The following is a 27,196-nucleotide window of genomic DNA, read 5'->3' on the forward strand; positions in this document are numbered from 1 at the left end:
ATTACAATCCCTCCCTCCTTCACTGGCTCAGCCACATGGATCCATTCTTTGACAAGGAGAAGCAGCCCATGGACCATCTGAAGAAATGTCCCCTGATCCTTCTGACGCTTACCCTGGTATCCTACACTTACAGCCAGAGAAGAGCCCCCCACAAAAGTCTGGGTATAAGTGACTGACCTTCTCTTGGCAGTGAATGTATTCAGAGTCTGGTTGGGCCTGAGTCATGATCAGACTTTGCTGAAGTGATGGTTCTTTCTAGTTTATTAAAAAAAAAAAAAAAAAACTTAACCCAACATATAAGCGGGGACTTCATTCACATGGTCTGATTTCTCCTCAGCAAGTCCTTCTGGTTTGGGCAAGAAACTGGCATAGTATGGCAATTAACAGCAGACAAACTGAACACCAGATCTTTGGAGCATGGGGTCCAAAATCAACCAAAAGGATGGGCTACCCACCCGGAGGACATGCCCTGACCCCCGCTCTTCTTTATCAATGAGTACCGAGTCTGACTTTGCAGACGCATCCATCTCTCTGTTCTTGCTCATTGCTAGAACCTTAGCTACACAGTAACATCTCTATAGGATACACCGATGGCTGCCACATCAGCACCTTCTAGGGGGGGACCCGTGAGAAATTCCATGGGTCTCTCCTATCCACTTCTGGTTAAAAACCACTTTTCAAAATGAGATCTGAAGTTTCTTGGCGGGCTGTGGTTTCAAAAGAAACATAGCACAGTTGTAGCAAAAATATATCCAGAAGGACATTGCGGTATTGTGCAGTCAAAACCTTAGGGTCAATTTTCAACACTCTCAATGCAATTTACAGAATCCCATTGGGACACAACACAGATTCCCTCTAGAAAGCTAAATCCTGGCAGGGCATAATGAAGCTTTCCTAATGCTCTTATGCTGTAGATTCTGAGAAACTGGATTGAAATAACTTCTTTGGACGTCCTCTTGGTAGCGAAAAAAACCCCAATTCTTTATGCAATAATTCTGACCTTTGTAAAACAAAACCTATACTGTCACAGGACTTGGTTTTTATTTTACCTAAAAAACATCCTCTAATTTGCAAAGTATTTATTGTATGTTCTCTTAGTACTCTGTGACCTTTTCTTGAGAGAATGCTTTGAATTAAACAAAAACAAAGAGGCAGAGAAGAACATTGTAACCTCCATGCATTTTGGGGGGGTGGGGGTGGGTCATGTGCGTGGGTTTCAAAAAGTAAGTCAAATAGATAATAAGGTACAATGTGGCAGCATGAAGCGTTGTTTACAAGGTCATTCAAGGCACCTTGTGATACAGCTTTCTAATGAACCTCTTGCACTGCATTTTCCATCCATGCCCCATCCCCCCAACATAGACCTTTTACCTCCATTTAAGCATGAACTGTCGGCCACCATGGTGACATCCTATACTTGACAGACTTCTGTGCCTTTGCTTATAAAGCAATTTTACTCTAATATCCAGGCTTTTGTGGGAGGAGAGGAAGGAGGGCTTTCCTCCTTAGAATTTAAAGATGGCAACTGTGTTCAATTTCTACCACTGGACATCATTCCCTACCTAGGACAGACCGTTCATCAATTTCCATAGTATCCTTTCCTATTCTGGAATCCTCAGAATCCTTCTTAACACAGCTTCTAGGCAGTTGCTACCATTTAATCAGCTGGTGGACGGATGAAACATCCATGCCATTCCTGCTCCGTCTGTTAGGTTCAACCGTATGAAACTGACCTCTTTATGTCATCTAGGGAGGAATTCTGGGAATTTCACGTTTAATTTTATGTAGACCCCACCCCAATTCCAAGTGTGTCACTTAAAATCTCCTCTCCTTTTCCTTGTCCCCAGGAGTTAATGGGTCATTCCCCATTCTATACTCCCATCACACTTAGAAAAATTCCCTAGTCAGTCCTTTATCACGCTTGTGCTGAAACTTTTCATTTACATATTGGTCTTAGTCACAGCGAGCCTCCCCTGGGTCAGAGCCAAACCATTCTCAACTATTCCCAGCCCGTAGCAAAATACCTGACCTTCAGAAGGAATGATGAGTATGATTAAAATTATTATATTTGTAAAGACACTTCTAGATTCTTTGCTAAAAATAGTGCTTTGTCCAACCAATCTTTCCCGAGGGAGCCTGCTTTTGCCCCTTGTTTATAGCTGGGGATGTGCATGCCTAAAGTCCACAAGGAGTGAGTTATAAACCTATCTATCTACGGGATTCACTTGTTTCCTCCTCTTCTCTGGTTCTTTTAAGGTTGACTCAGATTAATATGAAATCTAAGCAGCCTCGTTCTGTGCCTGGCAGGAACTGGCTCCACAAGGCAGACTGACACTTTGGAATAATCAGAGCCTTTGACTGTCATACTCAGTGATGCCACCATCAACAGCATCCAAGATTCCAGCATATCTACAGGGCCACTCCGGCAGGATTCGGAACCCTCCAGCTGACAGACAGTGAGCCAAGGTCTGTGTCTCAGGTAGGAAACCCAGCCCTTTCTTCTTACCTGAAGACTCCCACAGCTGTGGGGATCATTCTTGGCCCCTCGAGGGACATGGAGAAGTCTCAGAGGGGTAATTCCTATCACAGACAGGGAAGAGGAAGCATCTAAACTTTCTACTCTGCTGCCAACTCTTAGGTGAGGAAATTGGAGTCAAACCAGCTGGAACAAAGGTGCATTTTCACACCTCTGCCTTTACAGAGGCTGCTTCTTCTCCCCCTTATGGACTCTGCTCTGGCTTCGCCTCCTAGAAACCAGATCTACGTGCCTCTACTTGCCAAGTTCAGTTTCCTTCCTCTGCTTTTCTAGATTGTTGTACTGATCTATCTAATGAGTGTCTGACCATGGATGCTACCAACTCCAAGAGGCCATGAATCATGTCTCAGTCGTCTTTCATCCCCATGGATCCTGGGACCTAGGCTTAGAGGCGGGTGGTGGGGAGCGGGGAACCTGATGAGAGGAACTACAGACTTTCAGACAGGCAGCCATGTGGCATTCCCAAGAAGTACAATTAGAATGGATGCGGGCAAGGTAGAGAAGAGAGGCTATTTTGAAAGTCTGCCCTTCCAGCACCAAATAGGCAGAGTTCCAAGTAGCCCAGTGTGAATGACTAGGCCCTTCCTGTATTTTCTGAATTCCACAAAAAAAAAAAAAAAAAAAAGAAAGAAAGAAAGAAGAAAGAAGGAAAAAATCATGTTAGAGAAACTGCTTGTCAAAGAACATGTCAACCTCAACTGCTTAGCAACTTGGAGTGGCTCACTTCTCTAGCTTCGAGGTACAGATGAGCTAGAATGTTTGGAGAGCTGCTCCTATCTCTACCGAAATAAAAACAAACAAACAAAAAATTAAAGACACAAAGATAACAACAACACTTCATTAATCTTCCAAGAGCCAATGGGGATTGGGCAAGACCTACTGTGGAAGGTTCTGAGGGTCTCACGTGCTGTCTGAACCTCCACAAGCATCTCTGTGCTAATCCTGAGTCACTTGAAAACGGAGCCCTTTGCTAGGATCCTGCTTTCCAATGTCACTTAGCCTAGTGACTCTGGAAAGAGGGCTAAGAGGAAAGCCACGCTGGCAAATGGTGAATGAACACAGGAGACCAGTATAGAGCTTCTCTGTCTCTAGTGCTCAGCTAAGGAAAGGTGGCTTGCAAGGACGGTCATTAATTTGGTGGCCACGTATTGACATCTACCACTTGTCGGACACTGTGTGGGTTCTGGGGCCACACCTACTAAGCCTCATGCATCCTTCAAAAGAACGACACACTGTCTCTTTTCGTACTCATAGGTTCAGGAACAAATACATATACAAGAAAGTGAACAAAAGAATGAGTCTGAATTGACCCCCAAAACCTTAGTCACCATGGTTATTTACTTTGCTTTGCTGAGATCAATAAAGTTTAAAAGTAATTTTGGCATAATTTTTATTAAGCGTGACCATTTTGACTGGCAAACTGGTTATTCCCTATTTTTGTTATATACTGCAGTCATAACTAAAAATGTATTACTATAGTCATAGTAATTACAGCTAAAAACAATACTTTCATTTTCTACACAAAAAAGGAAGCCTTTATTCAATATTTGCCAAAAAAATTTTTACACTGCATTTATTCCTCCCTAATAATTGGTGTCAGGTACTATTATTCCCTCTTTAGAGACGGGAAAAATGGCACAGAACAAGGATGTCGTTTATGAAAAGACTTATCATCAGTCAGAGGCGAATTCCAGGTGAGAAACAAGCTATCTAGACTTCTAGAACATTACTCGTTTTATCAGTGACTCCTTACTTCCATTGTCACAGAAGGAGTTTTTAGGCATTGTTTTAAATTAGAATACAAATAGGAGGGACGCCTGGGTGGCTGGGTTGGTTAAGAGGCTGACTCTTGATTTTAGCTCAGGTCATGATCTCATGGTTCATGAGGTTGAGCCCCGAGCTTCAGCATGGAGCCTGCTTGGGATTCATTCTCTCGCTCTTTCTCTCTCTCTCTCTCTCTCTGCCCCTCCCCCACTCTCCACCCCCCCCCCCGCCCCTCAAAATAAATAAGTAAACTTAAAAATATATAAACAGGAAAACATTGGTCCTAATTGGAAAAACTACCTCTGAGTGGGTGACAAAGAGATAGTTCATTGAAAGAGGAACCCACAAAGGTCCTTTTCATAGGAGGGGTACTTTAAGAAGGTGTCATGCCCTGCCCTCAGTCCCCGCTGGTTCTTATAATCACCTGCGTCATCAAAACCACCTAGGGAATTTTTTAAACACAGAAAACCAGGTCCTACTTCCAGGGTTGCATTTTCAACAGTGTCGCCTGTTGTCAGGGGACCACCCTTGGAGAAACAATGGAGAGCCAGTCCCCCAAACCTCAGCACTGTGAGTGCTTGCCTTCCTAAAACGGGAGGTTTTCCAAGCCTGGGAGACTTTAGGAATCCCCTGGGAAGAATGTTAAGTCGTGTGCCTTCAAAGGCACCACTCCCAGAGAACGCCACTCGGCTGGTCAGAAATCTGCACTCCTGATCAGCAACCCAGGGGATTCTCCTGCTCCGTGGATGCACTTCGAGTAATCCGGGCCTAAGGGCATCTTCCACAGGTGTAGGAATAAAAAGTAAAAATGGCTGAATATATCTGGTCTGAGAACTTGTGTGGACAAAGAGATAGAGCCTATTTATTTTTTATCTTCGCTTTTTGTATGCTGACAACTTTTGTCTCTGCTTTTTTGGCATTTCGACCAAAGAGTAACAACACCCAGTCCTAACTAATCTGTCAAACTCTTTGCTGGTGGGCTGCAAAGAGATATGCAAAGAAGGTATGCAAAGTCACCAACAGCATAATCCTAGGGAGGCCACACTTGATTTCCCATCCAGATGAAGACATTCTCATTTCTGCCCTACTTTTATGGACTGAAGCGTGTTCCCTCCAAATTCATACAGTTTAGTCCTAACCCCCAGGATCTCAGGACGTGACTGTATTTGGACATAGGCTCTTTAAAGAGGTAATTAGATTAAAATTAAGGTAGACCCTAATTCCGTGTCACTGAAGTCCTTATAAGAAGAGTACATTAGGACACAGACCATGTGAGGATTCGGGGAGATGATGGCCATCTACCAGTCAAGGAGAGAGGCCTCGGAAGAAACCAACTCTGCCCACCTGTTGATCTTGAACCTCTTGCCTCTAGAACTGTGAGAAAATAAATTTATGTTGTTCAAGCCACCCAGTCAGTGGTGCCTTGGCATGACAACTCCAACACACTAATACACCTGCCTGCCTCATGGGAGCTCTGCCCTGAGGATCAGTGAGGCTCTGTACTACGTGAAGGGCCATTCAAGCACCAAACTTAGATGCTAGATATAGAGGTCTGGGAGGGAGCCATGTGGTCCCAGTCCATGGAGGTTATTGCCTCCAATCAACACATTTATCCAAAGTCCCCCTGAGCTATAGATACCTTTCCCCCCACCTCAGATATGCATTAAAAAAATTGTTTTTAATGTTTATTTATTTTTGAGAGACAGAGAGAGACAGAGTACAAGCAGGCAAGGGGCAGAGAGAGAGGGAGACAATGAATCTGAAGCAGGTTCCAGGCTCTGAGCTGTCAGCACAGAGCCCGATGAGGGGCCAGAACTCATGAACCTCGACATCTTGACCTGAGCTGAAGTTGGACACTTAACAGACTGAGCTGCTCAGGTGCCCCTTTAGTTATGCATTTTTCAACATAGACCAGCATTCAGCTAATCCATGTAAGAGTATTTTCACAGCTAATACTTAATGCTTTTATACATGCCTGAAAGATGAGCCTCTCTGAAGGGTTATGGCCCAACTTTAAATACTGAGGTATTTGCATTTAGGCACAGATGTTGCAGAAAATCTGTCTGTATATTTCAGTCTTATAAAGTGAATCATGTTTTAATTGAACCAGGGGACTTCCATAGTTAAAGGAGCCCTGAAGTGAATCTGTATACAGTATAAATAATCTCTCACTCCAATTTATTATACAAGTTTGGATTTTCATAATAATTAAAAAGAAATACATGATCTCTTCCTTTTTTTTTCTTTTCACTTTTCTTTTTGACATAATTTCAGACTGTACCAAAAAAACAAAAACAAAAACAAAAAAAGTTCCAGGAATACTATGAAGATCTCTGTACAACTTCCTCCCTGATTATCTGTGATTAAAAAACTGCAATGACTTACTTGAACTGCTCTTATTTTTCTGCCACCAAAATTCTGGCTAAGAGTGGTTTTTACAGAAAATATTCCATTGACGCAATATGATAATAAACACATCAGTGGTAGCGATTCCAAAAGTTACTTATCAAATACCCGATAAGTACTAAGCAAACCCACTTGATGCTTAATTTGGATTATTATCCCCTACTATGAATCCTGTAAGACAGGTACTATCATTACATCTATTTAATAGATGAGGATACTGAGACATAGAGAGTTTTGCCCAAGGTCACACAGATAGAAATCTTATAGTGCTGAATGCAAGTCAAACCAACCAGATTCCTGGACCCATGGATTTAAGGCTCATCTTCTAAATCAGGTGGAGGCAAACTAGAGCCTTTTGGCCAAATCCAGCCGAGCACTGTTTTTGGATGGACTGTGATCTAAGAATGTTTTTTTACATTTTTATATGGTTGAAAAGCAATCCATAGTATAGGACAATATTTGGTGACAAAGTGAAAAATCACATAAAATTCAAATTTCAGTATCTATCAAGAAAGTGTTCTTGGAATACAGCCACACTTGTTCCTTTACATATTACTTATGACTGTTTTTATCCTACAAGACAGAGCTGAGCAGTTACAGCAGACACCTTATTGCCCACAAAGGCTAAAATATTCACTCTCCAGACCTTTACAGGAAAGGTTTGCTGACCCCTGTTCTAATGTCCCCTTTCTGTTTGGAAGACACCAAAGGGACTGCATTAGTCCCTCCCTGGCAAGCTGTCACTGACTATTTCAGAGAATATCATTCGATCAGTACTTTCTAAAATTTAACTTTATTTCATTTTTGTTAAAAACAATCAACCCCCCCAATTTAAAGACATATTCTTTGAATGCTCGCCAAAATTTTCTTTCTGATTCATTGCTGTTCACGACAATAAAACAACAAGAAAAAAAATTGTCCTGTAAGATATTTGTGGAAGGCCAGCAAGGTAACCATAATGAAAACAATGGAAACACTTTTCTCTCCTAAGGTATTTGGCCTTCAGGGTTATGGCCCTTAGTATTTAGGTCAGGGCAACCTTAGATAGAGCTTTGCTTCTAACATTCTAAGGGGTGCTGAATCACCTGGGGACGATTTTACAATGCATATTCTCATCTGCAGTGGGTCATGAGAATCTGCATTTCTAATCAGCTCCCAGGGGATGCCCTAGGCTGTTAACAATAGTAAAATGCTTAAGCGAAGTCAAGTACAGCTAATATTAATGATGCCACTGAGTTTCAGGTATTGAACCAGGTATGCCGTGCACACACTATGATTTGTTTTTTCTTTTTCTTATCAAACCCACACGGAAAGTAAGGCCCAGAGAGAGAAAAATAGGAGACCAAACAAATCTGAGTCAGCTTGGTGCGACTCCGGAGCTCAGACTCACTAATGAAGCTACATCTACTTATTAATGGTGATCCTAGGTCTTTAGGTGTTGAAACATCCTCTCCAACAGTGGGGTGATAAATCTACCCCATTTGCACTAAAGCCACATCAAACAGTTCCACAGTTGCCTTCTGGCTGGAAACACCTGACTCTTCCAGGCTAAAAATGTTTGCTAGAACCTCATGATCACATTTAAGAATCTGTGATAGGGTTTTAAATCCAACCAAGGAAGCCTCTGGGCAGGATGTATCTTCCATAGATAAGAAAATCCCACTTGCAAGATCTCAGTAAGACAGGGAGGAATGTAAGGAAGTAAGAGGGCGGAGAAATGGTGAACTCTCAAGGTCTCACAGTGCAGCTGAAAAAGCATGAGCTTTGAGAGTTTTAACGCTTAGTTTTGTGTTCTGGCCTCACTAAGTGTAAGTTTCTTTGATCTTCTGCAAGTCCTTTAACATCCCAGACTTGGTTTTCACATCTGTAAAATAGGGACAAAAAAACCCTACTTCACTGAGAATTGAAAGGATCAGATCTGCTACACGGAAGGATTTGACAAATTGTGGATAGTAAGTGGCCCCAGTAATAAGAATTATTACTGAATAATATATATAAAGAACATACAGTATTATTATATTACTATGACTTTGAATCCCCAAATACAGCACTTTGGGACTACTTTTGTCCCACTGTTCCTTGAAGAATGTGGAAGCACGTTGATGGCTGCTGAACTGTGGGGTGTGGCCTCAGAATGCTACACATACCAATGAATGGAGAGCATTTTAAGGTTGGGAATTAATTGCCAACATTTACACTGGGGAAATTTCATGTCACAAGACAGGTGTCTGGCTTCTCTTGAGGAATCAGGAGATGGGGCTGCATGGGTGAGGGCCCCAAATCGCCTTGTGGCGGGGCCTCAAAGGGGGATGGGGAGAGGACACTCCTCCCTGGAACTGAGATGTGACCCCTTCAACTACATTCATCTTGCATCTCGTAAAGACATTTTAGCTTTTAATCTATTATGAAGGAAACAAATGAGAAATTGCACTTCAGCTAAAATGTGTGGAGTTTACAAGTCTCTACAAATCACCCAGACTGCCTTTCTCTCTCTCTCCCTCTCTCTTTCTCTCTTCCTCTCTCCCTGTTTCTTTCTCTCTTCTTCCTAGGGATAAGAACCTCTGAGATGCTGCAGAAGCCCCAAACCCCCCTAGATGGCTTTCCCTTGGGACCCCTCTTCTATTTCACTTGCTAGTACAGAGCTGTATTTTAGGGGGAACTGGAAGTATTTGTGGAATGGGGGTAGAGATTCATCCAGAGTGTCCTTCCCATCCCAGTTTAGGTTTAAACTCCTGACCCCACTCTTTTGGTAAGAGCAGAAAATGTACTTCCACTTTGAATCTCCCAAAGAAAAATCAGATACATTTGTTTAAACAAGCTTCCCACACCGCAAACACACACACGCACACCCGTGGGCTGAAAGCAAATAGAATATTTCAGCTGGTGAAAACGGTTTTCAAAAATGACAAAATTAATTCAGAAGGTCTTTACAATATCATATGTCTATCAAACAAACACTAGAAACACACAAATAGACTCATCTTTTTTTCCCCCAGAGGAAATATCAGTGATATTGGGGTGTTCCTGTTTTTAAAACGACACTGGGTTTAATATAATGGTAAGCGTACATCGATTAACCTCTGCGTTGGGTTTAAATGTAAAACCCATTAACTAACTTAATCTCCTCCAAAAAATAAAAAAAAAAATAAATAAAAAAACAGCCTTTGGCATTATTCTCTGAATAATCCTTGTTCAGTCTCCGTAATGGTATACTGTTTAATGAAAAACTCATTAGATTGTAGCATACGGCATAATTAATTCTGCCTGATTCTTTTCGTGTAAACAGCTAATACAGATGCTGGGTTCCATCTTCCATTGGCTTTATTAATTTTTCATGAACCAATATTTCGACTGTAATGGGTTGTAACAGGTCCACAGAAGTTCTAGAAATGCATTAACTGTCACCCACGTAGTTAATTTAAGTAGGATTTTGCTATTTGTGTTGTTGGTTCTTCAACACTACGTTTTTAAAAGACGGCTTCATTTGATGCTTAGAGAATGATTATCTACATATAATTAACATACAGGGTATTAAACAATATTTGGCCAATTCGTCTTTATTTATATACAACTTAATTGGTCGGGCGAATAACACTGAACTATAAATTTTGACAAGAACGCGAAAAGTGGGAAGCACTAAAACTACGTGATTTATAATCGAATGGCAACACAAGTTAAAACAGTAAAAAAAGAAAAATGAAATCGTGTCATTTTTAAAGTCTGCAGATTTGCTTTTCTAGGAAGAGATGGGGACAAAGCCAGAAAACAAGTTTTATAATAGCCTCGGTGTCAGGCATTGGCTTAGTGATCCTGGGGTCTGTCTGGAGCCTGATCTCTTTTTTTTTTTTTTTTTAATTTTTTTTTTCAACGTTTTTTATTTATTTTTGGGACAGAGAGAGACAGAGCATGAACGGGGGAGGGGCAGAGAGAGAGGGAGACACAGAATCGGAAACAGGCGGAGCCTGATCTCTACAACGGCTGAGAAGTTGCTGATTCGGTTTAACCTCTTTCAGCCTTTTAGGGCTTGGTTCACAGATTTGTAAGAGTCCTCATGATAAGACTATTATTTGTTTCAACTGCAGATAGGAGTGCTAACTCATCGCTTGGTGGTCTTGTTCGTTTTATTCTATGTTTTAATTATCAGAGTTTTCAATGGTTGCCTGTCACTCAAACGACAGATTCCAGAATCCACATTCCTTTTATATAGTATTGTCAGGGCTTTTGCAACTTTCCTCTAGAAGGTACCCTCTGATCTCAACAGATCAGTACTTCTCAGCTTTGGGGGGGAACCTGATTTTGCCACAGAAATCTCTATATCCAGGGCAGATCAAGCATCTGTATTTTTTTTTTTTTTTATTTTAATACTTCTCAGTGGATTCTGCAGATAAAGGTTGAGAAACCCTTCTGGGTTCTACCAAACTCCTTCTAACTCACCCACCACAAAGATCTTTCTTCATTTTCCTCCCAGGAGAACTCTTCCTTATCCTTCAAAACCCAATTAATACCCCCTCTCTAGCTCCTAATGCAGAGAGGGTTGTTCTTTTTTTTAGCGTTCTGGTGGGCAGGCATCATCATTTATTATACATTAAGTTTATCTTTCTGCCGCTCTCAATGCTCTAAGGAACTTCAGAGGGATGAGGGGCTCCCCCAGTGCTTACCACACTACTGGGCATTTCACAGGCCTTCGGCACTGCGAGTCTGCCCGCCCACACAGCTGCACATATTCACTGACTGGCCCTTTATTGAAGACATTTGCAGACTCCTGCTCTAAGTGAAAAGCCACACATTTTTTTTTCTCTCTTTCATAACTAAATCCAGCTTGATCTTTTCTCCTAGAACCAACACACGCAGTGGTAAGTCTCATCTTATACCATCCTTCCCCCTGACTACATTCATGACCTTATATATATATGAGCTCTGTATTCTGAGTTCGCAAGCAGCTTCTCCTTCTTCTCCCCCACCGGCCTCTCTCTCCTCCTTCTTCTTTTTCCTCCTCCCCCTCCCCTCCTCTTTCTTCTCCTTCTCCTTCTCTACCTCCTCGACCCCACCCCTCCCCCTCTTCCTTCTGTTGTGTAGGAAAAGGGTAACTCCACAGGTCTGGGCTGCTTAAACCCTGCACATTCCCCCCAGGATGCTTGTCTTCAGGACTGGCCCTTGGACACCTCCTGGTAGATGAGTTGTAAACCCTTGGAATATTCTACCTGACAAAACTGTTTTTGGGTGCCTGAGGCCTTGGGCCACACAGTACCAGTTTGATAAGATAGTTTCTGGTAGCAATGTGATTTATGGTGAATACTTCCTTTTGCTCTTTGGGCTATGGTTTGAGTAGTTGAGGTCAGTCATACGGGGGCTCCACATCTATGGGGCTGCCTCCCAGGAAGCAGACTGACATCCAGCTGATGGCACTTTGTGTTTGTCATCAGGCACCACTGCAGGGAAAGTTAGGCGTACTTCCACTGGAAGGGTGCACCCAGAGGCTTCTGCCTGGTTTCTTCTGTTCTAACTCATTTGCTCTTTTCCTTTGCTGACTTCTTAAAAAAAAAAAATTAATGTTTATTCATTTTTGAGAGTGAGAGAGAGAGCGAACATGAGAAGGGAAGGGGCAGAGAGAGAGGGAGACAGAGAATCTGAAGCAGGCTCCAGGCTCTGAGCTGTCAGCACAGAGCCCAATGTGGGGCTCAAATCCTTGAATTGTGAGATCATGACCTGAGCTGAAGTCAGATGCTTAACCGACTGAGCCATCCAGGTGCCACTTCCTTTGCTGACTTTTAATCTGTATCCTTTTGTAATAAATCAGAACTGTGACTAAAAGAGCACACTAAAAGTGCTGAGTCCCTAAGAGCACATCTAAGCAAACACAGAGCCTGAGGATGGTCTCATGGACCCCTGACACAGTTCTGCAGCATACAATCAAGCTATATGCTTTTTCCATTCTGGAGTCAAAAATCACAAAGTAATGCCCAGAAGAGGAAACATTTGAACGAAGGTCCCTTTTCGATTGCCACTGATGACTACAGATGCTTATCCATCTTTAGCAGGAGCTACTGGTAGGGCTTGAGAAAGATATTTGGTGCATATGTGACATTTTTACTAATCTGCTTCTGTCAGGACAGCGGTTCCCGACCCCAGCAATATCAGCATTTTACACCAGATCATTCTTTGTGGTGGGGGCTGTCTTGTGCATGGTGGGATGTTATGCAGCATCCTTGGCCTCCACCCCCTAGATGCCAGTAGCCAACACCCCATGCCCTCCCCCCTCAATATGTGACAATGAAAAAATGTCTCCTGGAATTTCTCAGTTCCTCTGGGGGGGGGGGGGGGGGAGATGGCAAAATTATTGCCAGTTAAGAATCATTAATCCAAGATACTGGATTAACTAAAGCATATGTGGGAGGTAATGTGTAATAAAATGGGATGGGCTTTGGAATCACTGAGATTTGGCTTTGGACTGAGCTCTTTAAGTTTTGAAGTCAACAGCCTTGTACAACGTAACGTTACTAGATATCTAATTTATCTGTAGAATGAAGGAAATGACACTTGTCCTCCAAAGTTGTAATCTCTGTAAACATATGTGGAGATCCCAACGTGGAGTCTGGCGTGCAGCAAATAATATTACATGCACAGATACTTGTATTCATTTTCAGTATGTTCTATGACCTCCAGGATAGAAGACACGGCAGGCATATCCCAGTCTAGTCCTACTGAGTAAGCTGAACAAGGTAATGGAAAGTGTGGGCTCTGAGGTCAGAAAAAAAGACCTTTATATAAGAAACCTATTTTTTTTACATACTAGTTCTGTGACATAAGGAATGAGATAAACTCTTCAGTAAGCCCTGGTTTCAAAATTTCCATACTGAAGAGAATGCTATAACATTTTTATGAGGATTCAAGAAGAGGCAAGGTGTTTTGCACGGTGCCTGGCTCGGGTCAGTGCCCAGAGTGGCTTATTTATTGTTGCTGATGTTTTGGGTTGCTCCCTTTGAAATCGATACAGAGCCAGAAAGGCAAACCTCGTCTTCCTCCCATGGTGCCGACTCAGGGCTTCTCCTTTAAGAGTCCTGTCACTTCCTGCTTGGGGGAGGCCTCCTTGGTAGACTTTCCGTGCAACAGAATGAGAACTAATTTTATCGAGGAAGTGTAGTTCTGAGCACATAATCCAGTTCTGATCCTATTTGAAGATCAAAATTCCCCAAAGATTCCATCCAAGCTGAGCTGCATTCCTTCCGTGGGGCAGGGAAGGAAGGACACCGGTAAAAACTATGGCCAAATGTGGGCAAGGATAGAGTGCAATCTGATAAGACAGATGGGGAAAGGGGAAGAGAGAAGGCAAGTGATTTGCAACCAAAAGGGGAGGCGGAGGTAAACAGATGTACGAGATAAAGTCTTTGAAGTGGAACATTTCTAGGCTGAAAATCCTTTGCTTGGGGACTTCAATCTGGACTCTTCTGTTTCAGTTCACTGAAGTGCACTGCATTTGAATCTGGCAGATGTGTGAATTATACAAAACACTGCAGAGCCAAAGGTCACTGTTCATGAGGCACCATTGCTCTGAGTCTGGTCGAGGCTGGTCCTTTGGGTGGATGTGGGCATCGTTAGAGCCACTGGGGATGCCCGAATGTTAGCTGCTTTCAGGGGCTCCGAGTGGTAGCAGACACCTTTCAGACCCACATCACGTTCTTTCAGGATGCTAAGGTAGTCACCCCAAACGCATATGCTGTACCCGGGATTTGGGCACATCATTCCAAGCCCAACCCAAGTCTGGGATGGTGGCCAATAAAAGGAAAGCAGCCTGTGTCAGGAACCCCAGTTATCACAGGTTCTGACAGTCTTACTTTTTTCCAGATGCTATTGTACCCAAACTGCAGGAGGGGAATTGGAAAGAAGTCCATCCAAAAGTGCGGCTAAAGGTCATTCTCTCTATGACCCCTTATGGGGGGAGCCACCAGGGGGAAGACCTACATCTACCTTCTTTTGACTCAATTCTTATATGTGAATCATGGTTCACAGTGGCCAAAAGCCCATAGAAAACCAATACCTTTGTACGGGTAATCCAAGGTCAAATACAGCTGCCCTTTCGAGATAAGCAATCACAGAGTGCTACATCCAACCTCTTCATTTTTAAACTTCATATTGAGATCCCAATCCACTTTCCCATCATCTAGCCTGATATCAAGGCATGTGGTCTGTGGGCAGGTTTTTACCAATGTGGACACAAACAATCTAGGGAACTTCGGTGATCACACTAATCTCCTATATTTTGATTTTACTTTACAGTCTATAAAATTCTTTTCCACTCATTATCTTATCTGATCCTCCCTATCACCCCAGGATAACCCAGTTTCAAGACCTGACCACCTTTAAAATGTGACTTCGCAGCCAAGCCTGCTTCTTTTAGTACTTCCCCCCCAGTCTTGAAACCAGAAACGTTTATTTTTAGAAGGAATGTCCAATTAAGGATTGCTTCCTACCCCCCCTTGCAAAAAAACCCAAAACTGCTAATAATAATGGTATTCCAAGAAGAGAGTTCACCACCATCTTCAAGGTTTCTAAGTTGATTCACCCTGCATCTCTCTAGTTTGTTATCATTGGGACCTAACCTACATCTCAGGTTTGCATTGCATTGGTAGGTCTTTTCCTTTCCCTATTGACTCATGGAGTAATTTAACTCAATTCCAATTTTCCTTTGCAGGCGGGGTGTACAAACTCTCATCCACGGAAGTGAGTTATGTGTGTTCAAGTGGTGCATCTTATGAATCTTGTTAAGCTTTGCCGCCTTATAGCCCCACTGATGGAATATTTAATCACAGAAATGAGTTGGCAGATATGATATACGGTGTGAGTGAGCTTCTCTGCCGTCTTACCGGCAATTGAGAAACGGACGAATTTGCCATTTGTCAGTACTGTGTCGACAACTGTGTATAACCTTCTGTTATTTATTTTTACTTTGTTTTACTTATGTATGAAGATTAAAGGTGTGTGCTTTCAATCAACAGTTTCATTGGCCAGATATCATGATTCTCCGTAAAAGGCACCACTGTTTTTTTTTTTAATCTTTTTATTAGATAGTAATGGAACGGCTCACAATGAAGGGGGAACCCCTTTTGATGCCTCCTCATTGAGATGATTAGAAACACTATTTCTAATTATATTAAGTAACTTGAAGCATGCTACTGGGAATGCATAATTTGCAGGTAGTGTACTTTGATTTAATGCCTTCAATTTTTTTATAAGTCTAAAATGGAATGGTCTTAGATGCTGGCTAAAGTCTTTGAGATCTACCTGGACATTTTTTTTTAATTGACTTATCAATGATTTATCTTGAGAATAAGCCCCAAGGATCCCAAGGATGATTAGATGTAAGCAAATAATCAATGCCTTGCAGCTTTGTAAGAAAACACCCACTTGTCTTTGGAGGAGATTCATAGGATATGCCTATTTATGCATACCTGCTTCTGAAGACTAGTTTTGGATTGAGCATTCTTCCAGGTAGGACTTGGTAAGAGTTCAGAAAAACACCCGAAATGAAAGGCCTTTCACAACGTCTTTCTAAATGCTTCCCCTGCTATGTGTGTGTGAGGGAGAGTGTGCGTCATAATTTATCAAAGCAAATTAATACTGTTCAGCTGGTAATTAAAGATCCTCATTAAGAGGTGCTTCTGCCCTCTCCACCCCAACCCTGCGTTAGCAATAAAAATGCACTCAGGGCGTCAAGAGGTTATATACGAAAATCAATAACCTGCCATTTTATAATTAAAGAGAAAATAAATGTTAGGGAAAAGTCCACTAAATTAGGAAAATTACCTTTAGGAGAGATTGAAAATATTGATTTTAATTTACAAAATATGTGAACTTTTCATGCCCCGTTCTGAGAGACAATTGGAGGCTGGGTTGTTAATTCTGCATAAGCTTCAGAAAATCGATAATTATACTATGGGAATATCATGATATTTGTCATTAACACAAAATCTTATATAGAAAAGTGCCTAATAAGCCTGGCTTTCTATCTCAGGCAGATACAGGGTTGGCTTGCTAAATATCCACAGCGAATCAATGACAAGGTCTTCATTTCGGCTTTGAGGCACGCTGGAAATTGCAAGAGAAATCCAGGCTGTGTTTATAGTTGGGGGAATTCACAAAGCCCCCTAAATCCTTAGCCGTGGATATTCAAGTGGATGACGTTAGTAAGTATACCTGCATAGGGAAATGAATACACGCCACATCCGTATTTGCATCTATGCATTAAGGTGCCCGTAACTTTTGACGTAAGCTAGCTAGATTCTCAGCATTTGTGGGTCTTCAAATATTTCAAAGGACTTGTTCTGAGTGTTGGATTTGCAGCAACATTTCCCCACATTTCTGAATATCATGAACTCTGTTGACCTCCATATACAGATAATATAGGCAGAAAGAGAAAGTTCCTGATTATTAAGGATACCCCAGGTAGTAGCAACACTAACATATGCATATACAGATTTCTCAAGTGACACTTATTCATGCCCCCCCCCTTTTTTTAGATTTAAGTTTATTGGAGCATCTCGTAGAAATAATTATTTGGGTGCGTGGACTCCTTAAAACTGCCCCTGACAGAACCAGTTAACTCATCTGAATGTGGAGGATATGGTGGCCGTGGCTGTTGGAATAACCCAACATTATTATTTCACTCCTCTTCTTTAACTGGGACTGGTTGGGACATAGAGCTGTAGTTGCCTGATCTACCACCACAGGCCACACTCTAGAAGAAGTATGACTTCTAGTATTCACACAAAAAAATAAAGAAGCCATATTAACCCGGTTGTAAAGAACCCAGGCTCTTGGTTTTACAGTCTAGCTAGCTTCTTACCCACTTGAAATCTTAGCCCTTTAGTGCTAAGGTAGTCTATGTACTTTATTTTTTTTAAGTTTATTTATTTATTTTTAGAGAGAGAGAGAAAGGGAGAGAACAAGCGGGAGAGGTGCGGAGAGAGAGAGGGAGAGACAGAATCCGAAGCAGGCTTTGCACCACCAGCAGAGATCCGGATGTGGGGCTCGAACTCACAAACTGTGAGATCATGACCTGAGCTGAGATCAAGAGTCAGACACTTAACCAACCACGCCACCCAGGTGCCCTCGTACTCTATGTACTTTAGTTTTCTCACTTGGAAAACCACCGTGAGGATTTAAATACATTAATTAAGGTAAAGTGCTTGGAACAGTGCCTGACCACAGATAATATTCAAGTAAATATTAATCTTTATTGTAACTTGTTCGTAGCCACTACTCCCATGATGTAACTTCTCCAGCTGGGCTCAGGGCTGATCTGAATGGCTGTTCTAACCTTCTAAAAGTCATGCAGGTTAATTTATTCTTGTATATACAAGTCAGTGTGAATGGATTCTTCTGTCTTAACGTCCTCTTCAATACCCACAGATATGCAGTGAGGTTTGAAATCCCTTCTAAAGGAGAGGTTTGGTGTTATTTTGGTTGCTTAGGTCAGATGACCAGAAACTACACTGCATGGGACCAGAAACATGGACTTCCTCTCCCTATCCCAAGTCACACATTCATACCCTATCTCATCAGATGACTTCTTGCTTCTTGTTCTGGACTCATTATTCTGGGGAGAATAATGCCCTTATGGCAGAGAGGGGAACGTTCATTTATTTGCTTTCATTTGCCCAATGTTTATGTATTGCTTGCTATGCACCAAACACTCTTCACATATTAACCCATTTAATTCTAATAAACACCTGTGAGTTTGTTACTATTATCATCTTCCGCTTAACAGATGAAGACACTGAGGCACAGAGAGGTTAAGTAACTTGCCTAGAGTCACACAGCTGGCCAGGATTCGAACCTGGGCTGAGTACAGTGTTTACATTCCCCACTTTGCTAAATGTCCTCTCAGTGGATGAGTTCCACCATACAATCATGGAAAGACTTACAGCTAAGTTTTTGCTCCCCCAATAAGAGTCAGCACAGCTACTTTACAGGCATAGAGCTGCTGGACTTCACCCAGGCTTGTGGTAGAAACCACATGTGAGGAACAAACATTGCCTGTCCAAAATCCAGAACTCACCTATCATCTTGGGTCTTCCCAGATTTACCATTTTTTTCTTTGTCAAGTTGATTACTCTGCTGGATAGCTATCTGAATATCCCATATTCCCCTGTCATGCACTAGGGTTGATTCAGGATCAGAAAAATGACAGAAGGCATCCCGGAAGAAACCAAGCAAGGGGTAGGACTTACTTACCATCAAGAGGTCACTAAGTGAGTGGATCTAGACCAACGGGTCATTTATTTCTCCTTATTAAAGAGCAAGGGCCCCATCAAAGAAAGGGTTCTTTTCCCTACCCGCGTGGAAACTACTACAATTCTAAGGTGTTAAACGCAACCTTGTTTTTTTATTTTTTTATTATTTTTTAAAATGTTTTTATTTATTTTTGAGACAGAGACAGAGCATGAGGAGGGGAGGAGAAGAGAGAGAGGGAGACACAGAATCTGAAGCAGGCTGCAGGCTCTGAGCTGCCAGCACAGAGTTCGACGCAGGCCTCGAACTCACAGTGTGAGATCAGGACCTGAGCCAAAGTCGGATGCTCAACCAACTGAGCCACCACCCAGGCACCCCAAACGCAACCTTGTTAATGGACAACACGATAACAGGCAGAAGTAACGGGCCAAGCAGAACCAGTCTCAGCCACTGCTTCTTCTGGGTCATTCTCTCTCAAAATGTGATGACCAAGTTTTCTACACAGGTTTCCCCATCAACCGCTAGCTGGAGGGTAGCAGGGAAGGGCCAAGGGGAGAGACTTCCCTCGGAAGGGCAGGGCAGAGAGGAATATGGAATTGCTAAGGAAATGTGATGCATGGAGAAAGAAAGACCACTTTGTTTTTTTCTCGTTTTCTAAATAATCCTTCTCTTGGCAATTTCAACTCACTGCCACATTATTGGAATAAGTGAGCCAACTCAGTTTTGCTAGGAAAAAAAAATGCGACCCCACATGGAAACGTATGGCGAAAAACACATGGAGGGATACTAAATAAAAGTGGGCAAGAACAGCTCCACATTCGTTCAACATACCCTTGAACAAAGCCTCGATGCTTTTTTGAGGCAAAATCAATGGAAAACATCATAAGGAGCAGGGGCTCCATGCACACCTCACAGTGTAACACACATACGTGATGCCCCTTCATTTTTAAAGGGTTTTAAACACTTTTGGTTTTGCTTTAGGAAAAAAAAAACCCAACAGTCCCTCAGAACTTCCGAGGAGAGGGATTTTACTTGGTTCAGATTATTTCATGAAACCTATTCTCTAGTAGCAGGCAAAACACATCGAGAACAGACGAAGAAGTCATGCACAGAGGAAATTTTTACCTGCATAGAATTCGGGGCTGTAGACCGCACCCACAACTGGATTCAATTTCCAGCCTTAAAACAAATACACAAAAACATGATTATCACATTTGATTCAACAACTCATATCACTACAAGCAAAACACAAATCAAATGGGGTGGTGTATATATATATTTTTAATTTTATATTCAGAGGGTATATAGTCTGGGGATGCATAAAAATGATTTGTAACCTATACCTGGGAAGGCAGATTTATGCCTTTCTTTGATTGGCTGCCAATACAAGTTAATAGTATGGAAACTATTGACCAGCTACAGGTGAACTTTTTGAAAATGATGTGGTGATTAATTTTCTCCCATGCTAATATTCTCTAGAACCACTATAATAATTGCAAATTTTTTGTCTTCTTTCATGGATCACTGCTAGGTAATCTGTCATATGCCCCTTTGCATTTAGTCCCCCCAAATTTGAAAGCTCACATAAACAGAATTCTTTGCGGATACATATTCTGATAATTGTCATTCCTAATTATGACCCAGAGAATTCCGAAGTGCTTTTTACATCCCAAAGAAAATGACATTTTATCCACTAGAGATTAAGTGTGGAATACATTTCAGCACATTCAGGAACCATAAAAATTCTTAATCAATGCATGATATCTAAGGTAACTTTCAAACAACCTGTGTATAAGAGGAACAGAATCCTGTAATTTTCCCAGTGTTCTGGATGGAGCATTTTCTGTCAAATGAATCCTGGCCCCTTAGGAACTTTTACTCAAGAAAAGAACATACAAGAATATTTGCAAATTGAGAAGCTGTGCACATTACACACCCATTGGGCATCATTTAGGGAACAACCTCCAAAGAATGGCCACGTTTTAGGGTTTGGTAATCATTTCCTGCTCCTGCTGCTAAGTCTTTATGAAAACATCCATTAAATAGAATTCCTGAAAGATAAAGAAGGTCAGGTGTGCTGCCTTTTACGGAAAACTTTGTGTCCTTGGGCTGAGGGTAAAACACCCGGGGTCTTTTAACAAATGCTCCTGAGAAAAGGCAATGGTGAAAGGTGGGATGTGAGAGAAGGTATTTCTGACATGGAAAGCTCTTCCCAGATGAAGGGGTAGGACATCCTATCATCTGACCTAAGTGATGCACCTGTAAGACCAGCCAAGAGGTAGCCACAAACTACTCATCCTTTAAGGAACACCCAGGTTCAATATCTCAAGAGACAGGCCCCTGGATGGACCAAAGAACTTTCTACAACTTTCCAAGAATTTTCTGTTTCTAAGAGCTTTCATCCAACTTGAATAAGCTGGCAACTTTACAGCCCCCAGGATGGTCTTAAGATAGGATTTTTCAAAGTGCTATGCTTGCATACCTGGGAGGCTTATTAATGGAAATGTCTGGCCCCATTTTCACCAGAAAGAGACATAAAATTCTGAGATGTGTTGCCCCAACAGTTTCTGAAACTTCACACTGACCCCTTCCTCTCTTACATTAACCACATCTTGTCATATAGGAATTTCTATAGTGATATAAAAATAAAAATTATCTGGCACATTTCAGAAAATGTGTTTTATGAATGTGGAAAATGACTTCAGTTTGACCAACTAAAATTCCACTACTTCCTAAAAAAAAATACCCAACATGGGAATTAATGTCTACATTTCTAGACCTTGGAATCAAGCCCCAAATAGAGAAAACTGGTTGAAATTAAAGTTTCAGGATTATATTGACATATTTAATGGTCTCCTTCCCTAGTCCTTCACAGAAGTCTAGATTTGTGAAAGAAGTACATAAGGACCCATACTAAATGAATAATTAAGTTATGAATTTATTACTCTTTTTCTTCGTTCCTTTGCTCCCCATCTTACACCCTGCTCATGTCCCTACCTTTTCCAGATAGTGGAGACAGGGTCTTTTTGTTACTAGTGAAGTAAGATTTTGTTTCTTGTATATGTCCTTATGAGGTCCCTTAAATACTCCCTTTTGCACACAGGCCTGTGACACACCATTCACTGAATGTTGACCCACTGATTAATTTTGATGGAACTCTCCAAGACTCTAAGTTATGCTAATGGCCTTTCATTTTCTCACAGAAACAGATTTCTCAGAGGTATCTAAGACTATCTTAAATCACGTTTCTCTCATCTGCCTTTATTTTCCTCATTTCCTTGAAACCTTCTATGTATCTACTTACCTACTTACCTACCTGTCTATATATCCATTGATCCATCCATCCATCCATCCATCCATCCATCCATCATTTTTTATCTTTCTTCTCTCTCATCTATCTATCTATCTATCTATCTACCTACCTACCTACCGACCTACCTATCTGTACATCCATTGATCTACCTATCTATCCATTTATCTATCCATCTATTATCATTTATCCCTATCCTCCTTCTCTCTCATCTGTTTCTATCTATCTATCTATCTATCTATCTATCTATCTATCTATCTATCATTGATCAGCTCTTGACAAAGTTTACCTGATCTTATTTAGGCCTCCATTGTCTTCCCAAAGCAGGCTACTTAATGCCACTATCTATCTATTTACCAACTACCTACCAGTTTACCAAGTCTATTCATGGAAAAATTTCATTTAATATATAAAGGCATTCTGCCTCATCAGGAGACACATGCCATCTCCTGTCTGCAAGTATTTATTGAGGGAGGTAAATGATAGGGTCCCCTTCACAAGAAAGCAGCTTGGAATCTGTGAGCCGCAAAATGAAGTTTCATGGGAGCACTAGTGCAGGTTTTGTCCTGCTCCCTGTCACTGGCCCTTCTTCCTAAACAACGCGGCTCTGCTTCCACTGTAGGGAAAACAAAGGCCTTTTTGATCCACACCACAGGCATGATAACCCAACTTCTCACCTCCCTACACCCTTGTGGCCTGCTCCTCATCAAGTCTCCCCACGTCAGCAAATGACACTTCCATCTGCTTGGTTCCTCAAAACAAAACTCTTGAAAAATAACTTCTTGATTCTCCCCTTACTCTCATATCCCACCTACAATCCACCAGAAGATCCTATTGGTTAGACTTTGAAAAGATGTTTCCATGTACTTAACGTCCATTCCTCTCCACTGCCACCATCTTATAGCATGGTTCCCTTCTCTCCAAACCAAAGGGACACTGCACTTTTAAATCTTCATAAAACCACCCAAGATCATTCTACATCAATGTAGATCATTCTAGATTATATCTACTGCTCCCTGTGCTTGGAGAGCTCTCCACAACTCCTGATAAAGTTGACCTGATGTTATGTGGGTCTCTAGTGTCTTCCCGGGGCAGACTACTCAAGGCCACCTCCTCCCCCTTCAGCTATACACCGATTCAATTTCCAGTTTTGTTTTCTGCACCCATTACCTGGGTTCATCTTTATTTTTCTTTCTTTGCTTGTTCTCAGTTGGTTTTATAACCATTCTTTTTCATTAAAATTAATGGTAAATGAACAGGACTACTGTCCAGTGTGAATGCCCAGCACCTAAAATTGCGTTTTGCAAATGGTTGGTGTTCCATAAATATTTACTTAAGTTTTGCTCTAAAGGAACAGAAGGAATAGAGAGCTTTTTCTAATAGACTCATTCCCTTTTGGCTAGGATTCTATCTCCTTCTAACCTCCAATGACCTGCTTCCTGATGTACATCTAATAAAGAAGGACCCTGTTAGGGGTGACTGTCTTCAAGGCAGAGGAAATAAGAATACAGACCTTGAGAATCACCCTTGCTCAGACTTACAAAGCTCATGCCGGCTTATGTAAATGTATGCAAATTGCATGCAAATAGCCTCCTAGTCCCTGTGACTCCTTCCAGTACCTGGAAGAGACCCTTGGGATAACCCTGCTGGAGACTGGAGCCTGCACTGTCAGGAAGATGGACAAAATGATCCTGGTTTTAAGTTCTCAGGCAGTCTGTACATCCTCAGGCCTTGCAAATTCAGAGATTTTGATCAAGGACATTAAACTGAACAATGAGGCTTATAACAAAAGAGAACAGCTGACAAAGCCCACTGCTCCCAGCCTCGCAGGACCCCCCATGCAAGAAGGCGATGGAGCAGAGACCAGACACAGGAGCTGTGTATACAGACCCCTCTGTGGCTGGGCCTCAAGGGGCTGCATCCAAATCAGCTAGCCCCCTTGTCAAATTTAGCTTCTCAAAGGTCATCTGCCAGCCAGCTGTAGAAAAACACTGTTAACTATGGCTGCATTAGGTGTTAAAAGGCAAGTCTGAATGCGCAAAAAAAAAAAAAAAAATCTGCATGTGTCTTCTTTAGGGCTTTGTGGGGCTGGATATCGAAGAAACATATTCAAGAAAGCACCCTTAAATACACCACTGGGGTTTCCAGAACTGTTGCAATGCTTTCTAAAGATATCAACTGAGGATGCCAGGGACTTGGTAGTTGAAAGGGTGCATGAGGTGATACCCAAAATGAACAGTTACTTGCACATTGTGTTTGGTTCACCCGCTGTGGTGGTGGTGTTTTTTTTTTTTTTCAACATATATCCACTGCCAATGTTTAGATTTCACTAAGATACAGAATTTCTGGTTTTCTTGAAAGTTTAGTAGAAATAACCATTTTTTTGATTCAGAATCCCACACGGACAAATTTGCTAGAAGTGACCAGGGACACTCCACGTGGCCCCCAGTTAGCCACAAACATACCTGCTCCCTATTATATGCCTGGCTTTGAGGCCAAATATTAACAATCTTTTATTGTTATCCTGTCCTGTTTTTTCTTCTAGTAGAAAACTATCTTGCTTTGCCCAGTATGAAAATGAAAGTGCAAAAAAGAATGTGAGTCTTTCAGACCTTCCCTGCTCGTCTATTTTACCTGCTAGCCTCTGATGGCATCTGAATATTTGATCCTTAAATTAGTATGTCTATCAGGAAATTCAGCTTACTATCTACAGAAAAAAAAAGATGACTACTTATTATTGAGATTATTGTGTAATTAAATTTTTAGGGCATTTTGTACCCCTGGGACTGTGTCAAGTACTTATCTCCGTAATAAGCACAAGTACCCTAGAAAGTAGGTCCCATTATAACTCAGTTCCTACTTGAGAACACTGGTGTGTGCAGAGTTTAAATGACTCGCCTGCAGTTCAGTAGCCAGTCAAAGGCAGAGCTGATACAAAGTCTACTTCTCTCTCTATAGTCTTGGATTTTTTGGTCCAATTTCATCCTCCCTAAGCTATCTGAGGAAAAAAAAAAAAAAAAGAGCCACATCCAACACCCAGGCTTGTCCAACATCCAGAGAATCCCTGAGAATGTGGTTCTCAACTTGTTTTGCATTGCAACCATTTGGTCTGCAGTGAACACAGTGGACCCCAGCTCCTGTGTGAGGGCTGCTGTCCTTAGGGGGAGTCAACAATACAGAAGCAGCCCTGTTCCCTCTTTGCGAAGCTCTTGGATAGTGTTTGCAGATCCCTGTATGTCATCCTACAGTCTTCTCCTACATCTGAGTGCAAATGTCCTAGGAAATGGAATACCATGATGATGGGATTGTTATCTGTGTAGCAGAGCCTCGTAGCCAGGCACCTACTTGCATTTAGGGTCTGCTGTGACTCGCAGTGGAAACTTTGCAGCTGCCTACGCTCTTGTTGGACACATAACTGAAGGAATGCATGAATGTGATGGTAGCATCGACAGTGATACTTCACCATGTAAAGATGACCTCACAATGTGGTGATCCTAGGAAGGTATATTCGCCAAAGTGAAAGTTGGTGGTTTGTGACGATAAATCAGATGGCTAATATATGAATCTCACTGGTCACTTATTTTTCTCATTTCAGCATGACTTCGTGGGTCCTGACTTATCTTCTCTTCCTTGCCTCTAGCTCTACTGGGGTATAAGTGACAAGTAAAAGTTGTAAATATTTAAGGTGTACGACTTGTTGATTTGATATTACATATACGTTGTAAAATATGCACACAATCAAGCTAATTTACATATTCATCATCTCTCTCTTTTTCTTTCTTCTTTCTTTCTTTCTTTCTTTCTTTCTTTCTTTCTTTCTTTCCTTCTTTCCTTTCCTTTCCTTTCCTTTCCTTTCCTTTCCTTTCCTTTCCTTTCCTTTCCTTTCCTTTCCTTTCCTTCCTTCTTTCCTCCCTTCCTCCTTTCCTTCCTTTTTTGTGGTGATAATATTCCCTCTTAACATAGTCACTCTTGCTGAGGATCTGAGAGGGCCCCATATCTTTTCGGTTAAATCATGTTGCAATTTATGGGGCAGTTTATCTGTAGTGATGATACTAATGACTTGTGGACTGGACAGGCTTTGAGAACTGCTTTTCTTTGAATACCGAAAGTCACCATGGTGTCCTCTACAGAAACCAGCTGCTTTATGTAATTAGGGTTTGTATTTGTTTCTTAAGTAAATTCTGCTTGTCATGGTCCATCCACCCCTTGCATCCTGCACTCAGCCCATGTGAGGGGACAAGCCTCCAAATGACCCCTTTCAGAAACATGTATGAGAAACCCACATGACTTACTGCTGGAAGCTAAGAATGCATGGCTACCTGGAATGGGATGTGGGATGTTTATGCCAACATCTGGCAGGGATTTGGGGCTGAACACTTAACAATCTTTTTGTTACTGTGGTGAGTTACCATTTGTGGGCAGTTCTGTAAATGATGGAGGGAAAGCAATGTAACAAGATTTTGTTCATAATAAAAGAGAAAGACTTCACTAACGACTTCATCTCTTCTTTAAAATAGGGATAAGTATGTCCTCTTTAGAGGATTTCACGTGGGCCCGGTGCATTTAAAATGCTTAACAGAATGTCATACAGTCAGTGTTCCAGAGATGTTGGCTATTAATGACTGAGGTTTTTTTTTTTTCTTTAACCGTTTATTTATTATTGAAAGACAGAGACAGAGCATGAGCATGGGAGGGGCAGAGAGAGGGGAAGACACAGAATCCGAAGTGGGCTCCAGGCCCTGAGCTGTCAGCACAGAGCCCGACGCGGGGCTCAAACTCACGAACCACGAGTTCATGACCTGAGCCAAAATCGGGCGTTTAACCGACTGAGCCACCCAGGTGTCCCTTAATGACTGAGTTTTGAATTGTGTCCCCACATTCCACGGGGCCAGTTTTCAACCCCCAGGTGGGACACAGATCAATAACTCTTTAAAATAAATATGCATCCATAT

General features: G+C 41.8%; 1 protein-coding gene across 43 annotated transcripts in view; it reads right to left on the minus strand.

The window, feature by feature from the left end:
* Positions 1 to 27,196, minus strand: part of RBFOX1 (RNA binding fox-1 homolog 1) — a 2,070,746-nt gene that overhangs the window by 86,656 nt on the left and 1,956,894 nt on the right. For all 43 annotated transcript variants that reach the window (XM_058711264.1, XM_058711259.1, XM_058711245.1 and 40 more), the window contains one exon: positions 20,060 to 20,113. In XM_058711264.1, coding sequence (XP_058567247.1) covers positions 20,060 to 20,113 — 54 coding nt within the window. The remainder of the gene's footprint in view (positions 1 to 20,059; positions 20,114 to 27,196) is intronic.

The sequence above is a fragment of the Neofelis nebulosa genome, chromosome 18, assembly GCF_028018385.1.
Source record: "Neofelis nebulosa isolate mNeoNeb1 chromosome 18, mNeoNeb1.pri, whole genome shotgun sequence".
Taxonomy (NCBI): Eukaryota; Metazoa; Chordata; class Mammalia; order Carnivora; family Felidae; genus Neofelis; species Neofelis nebulosa.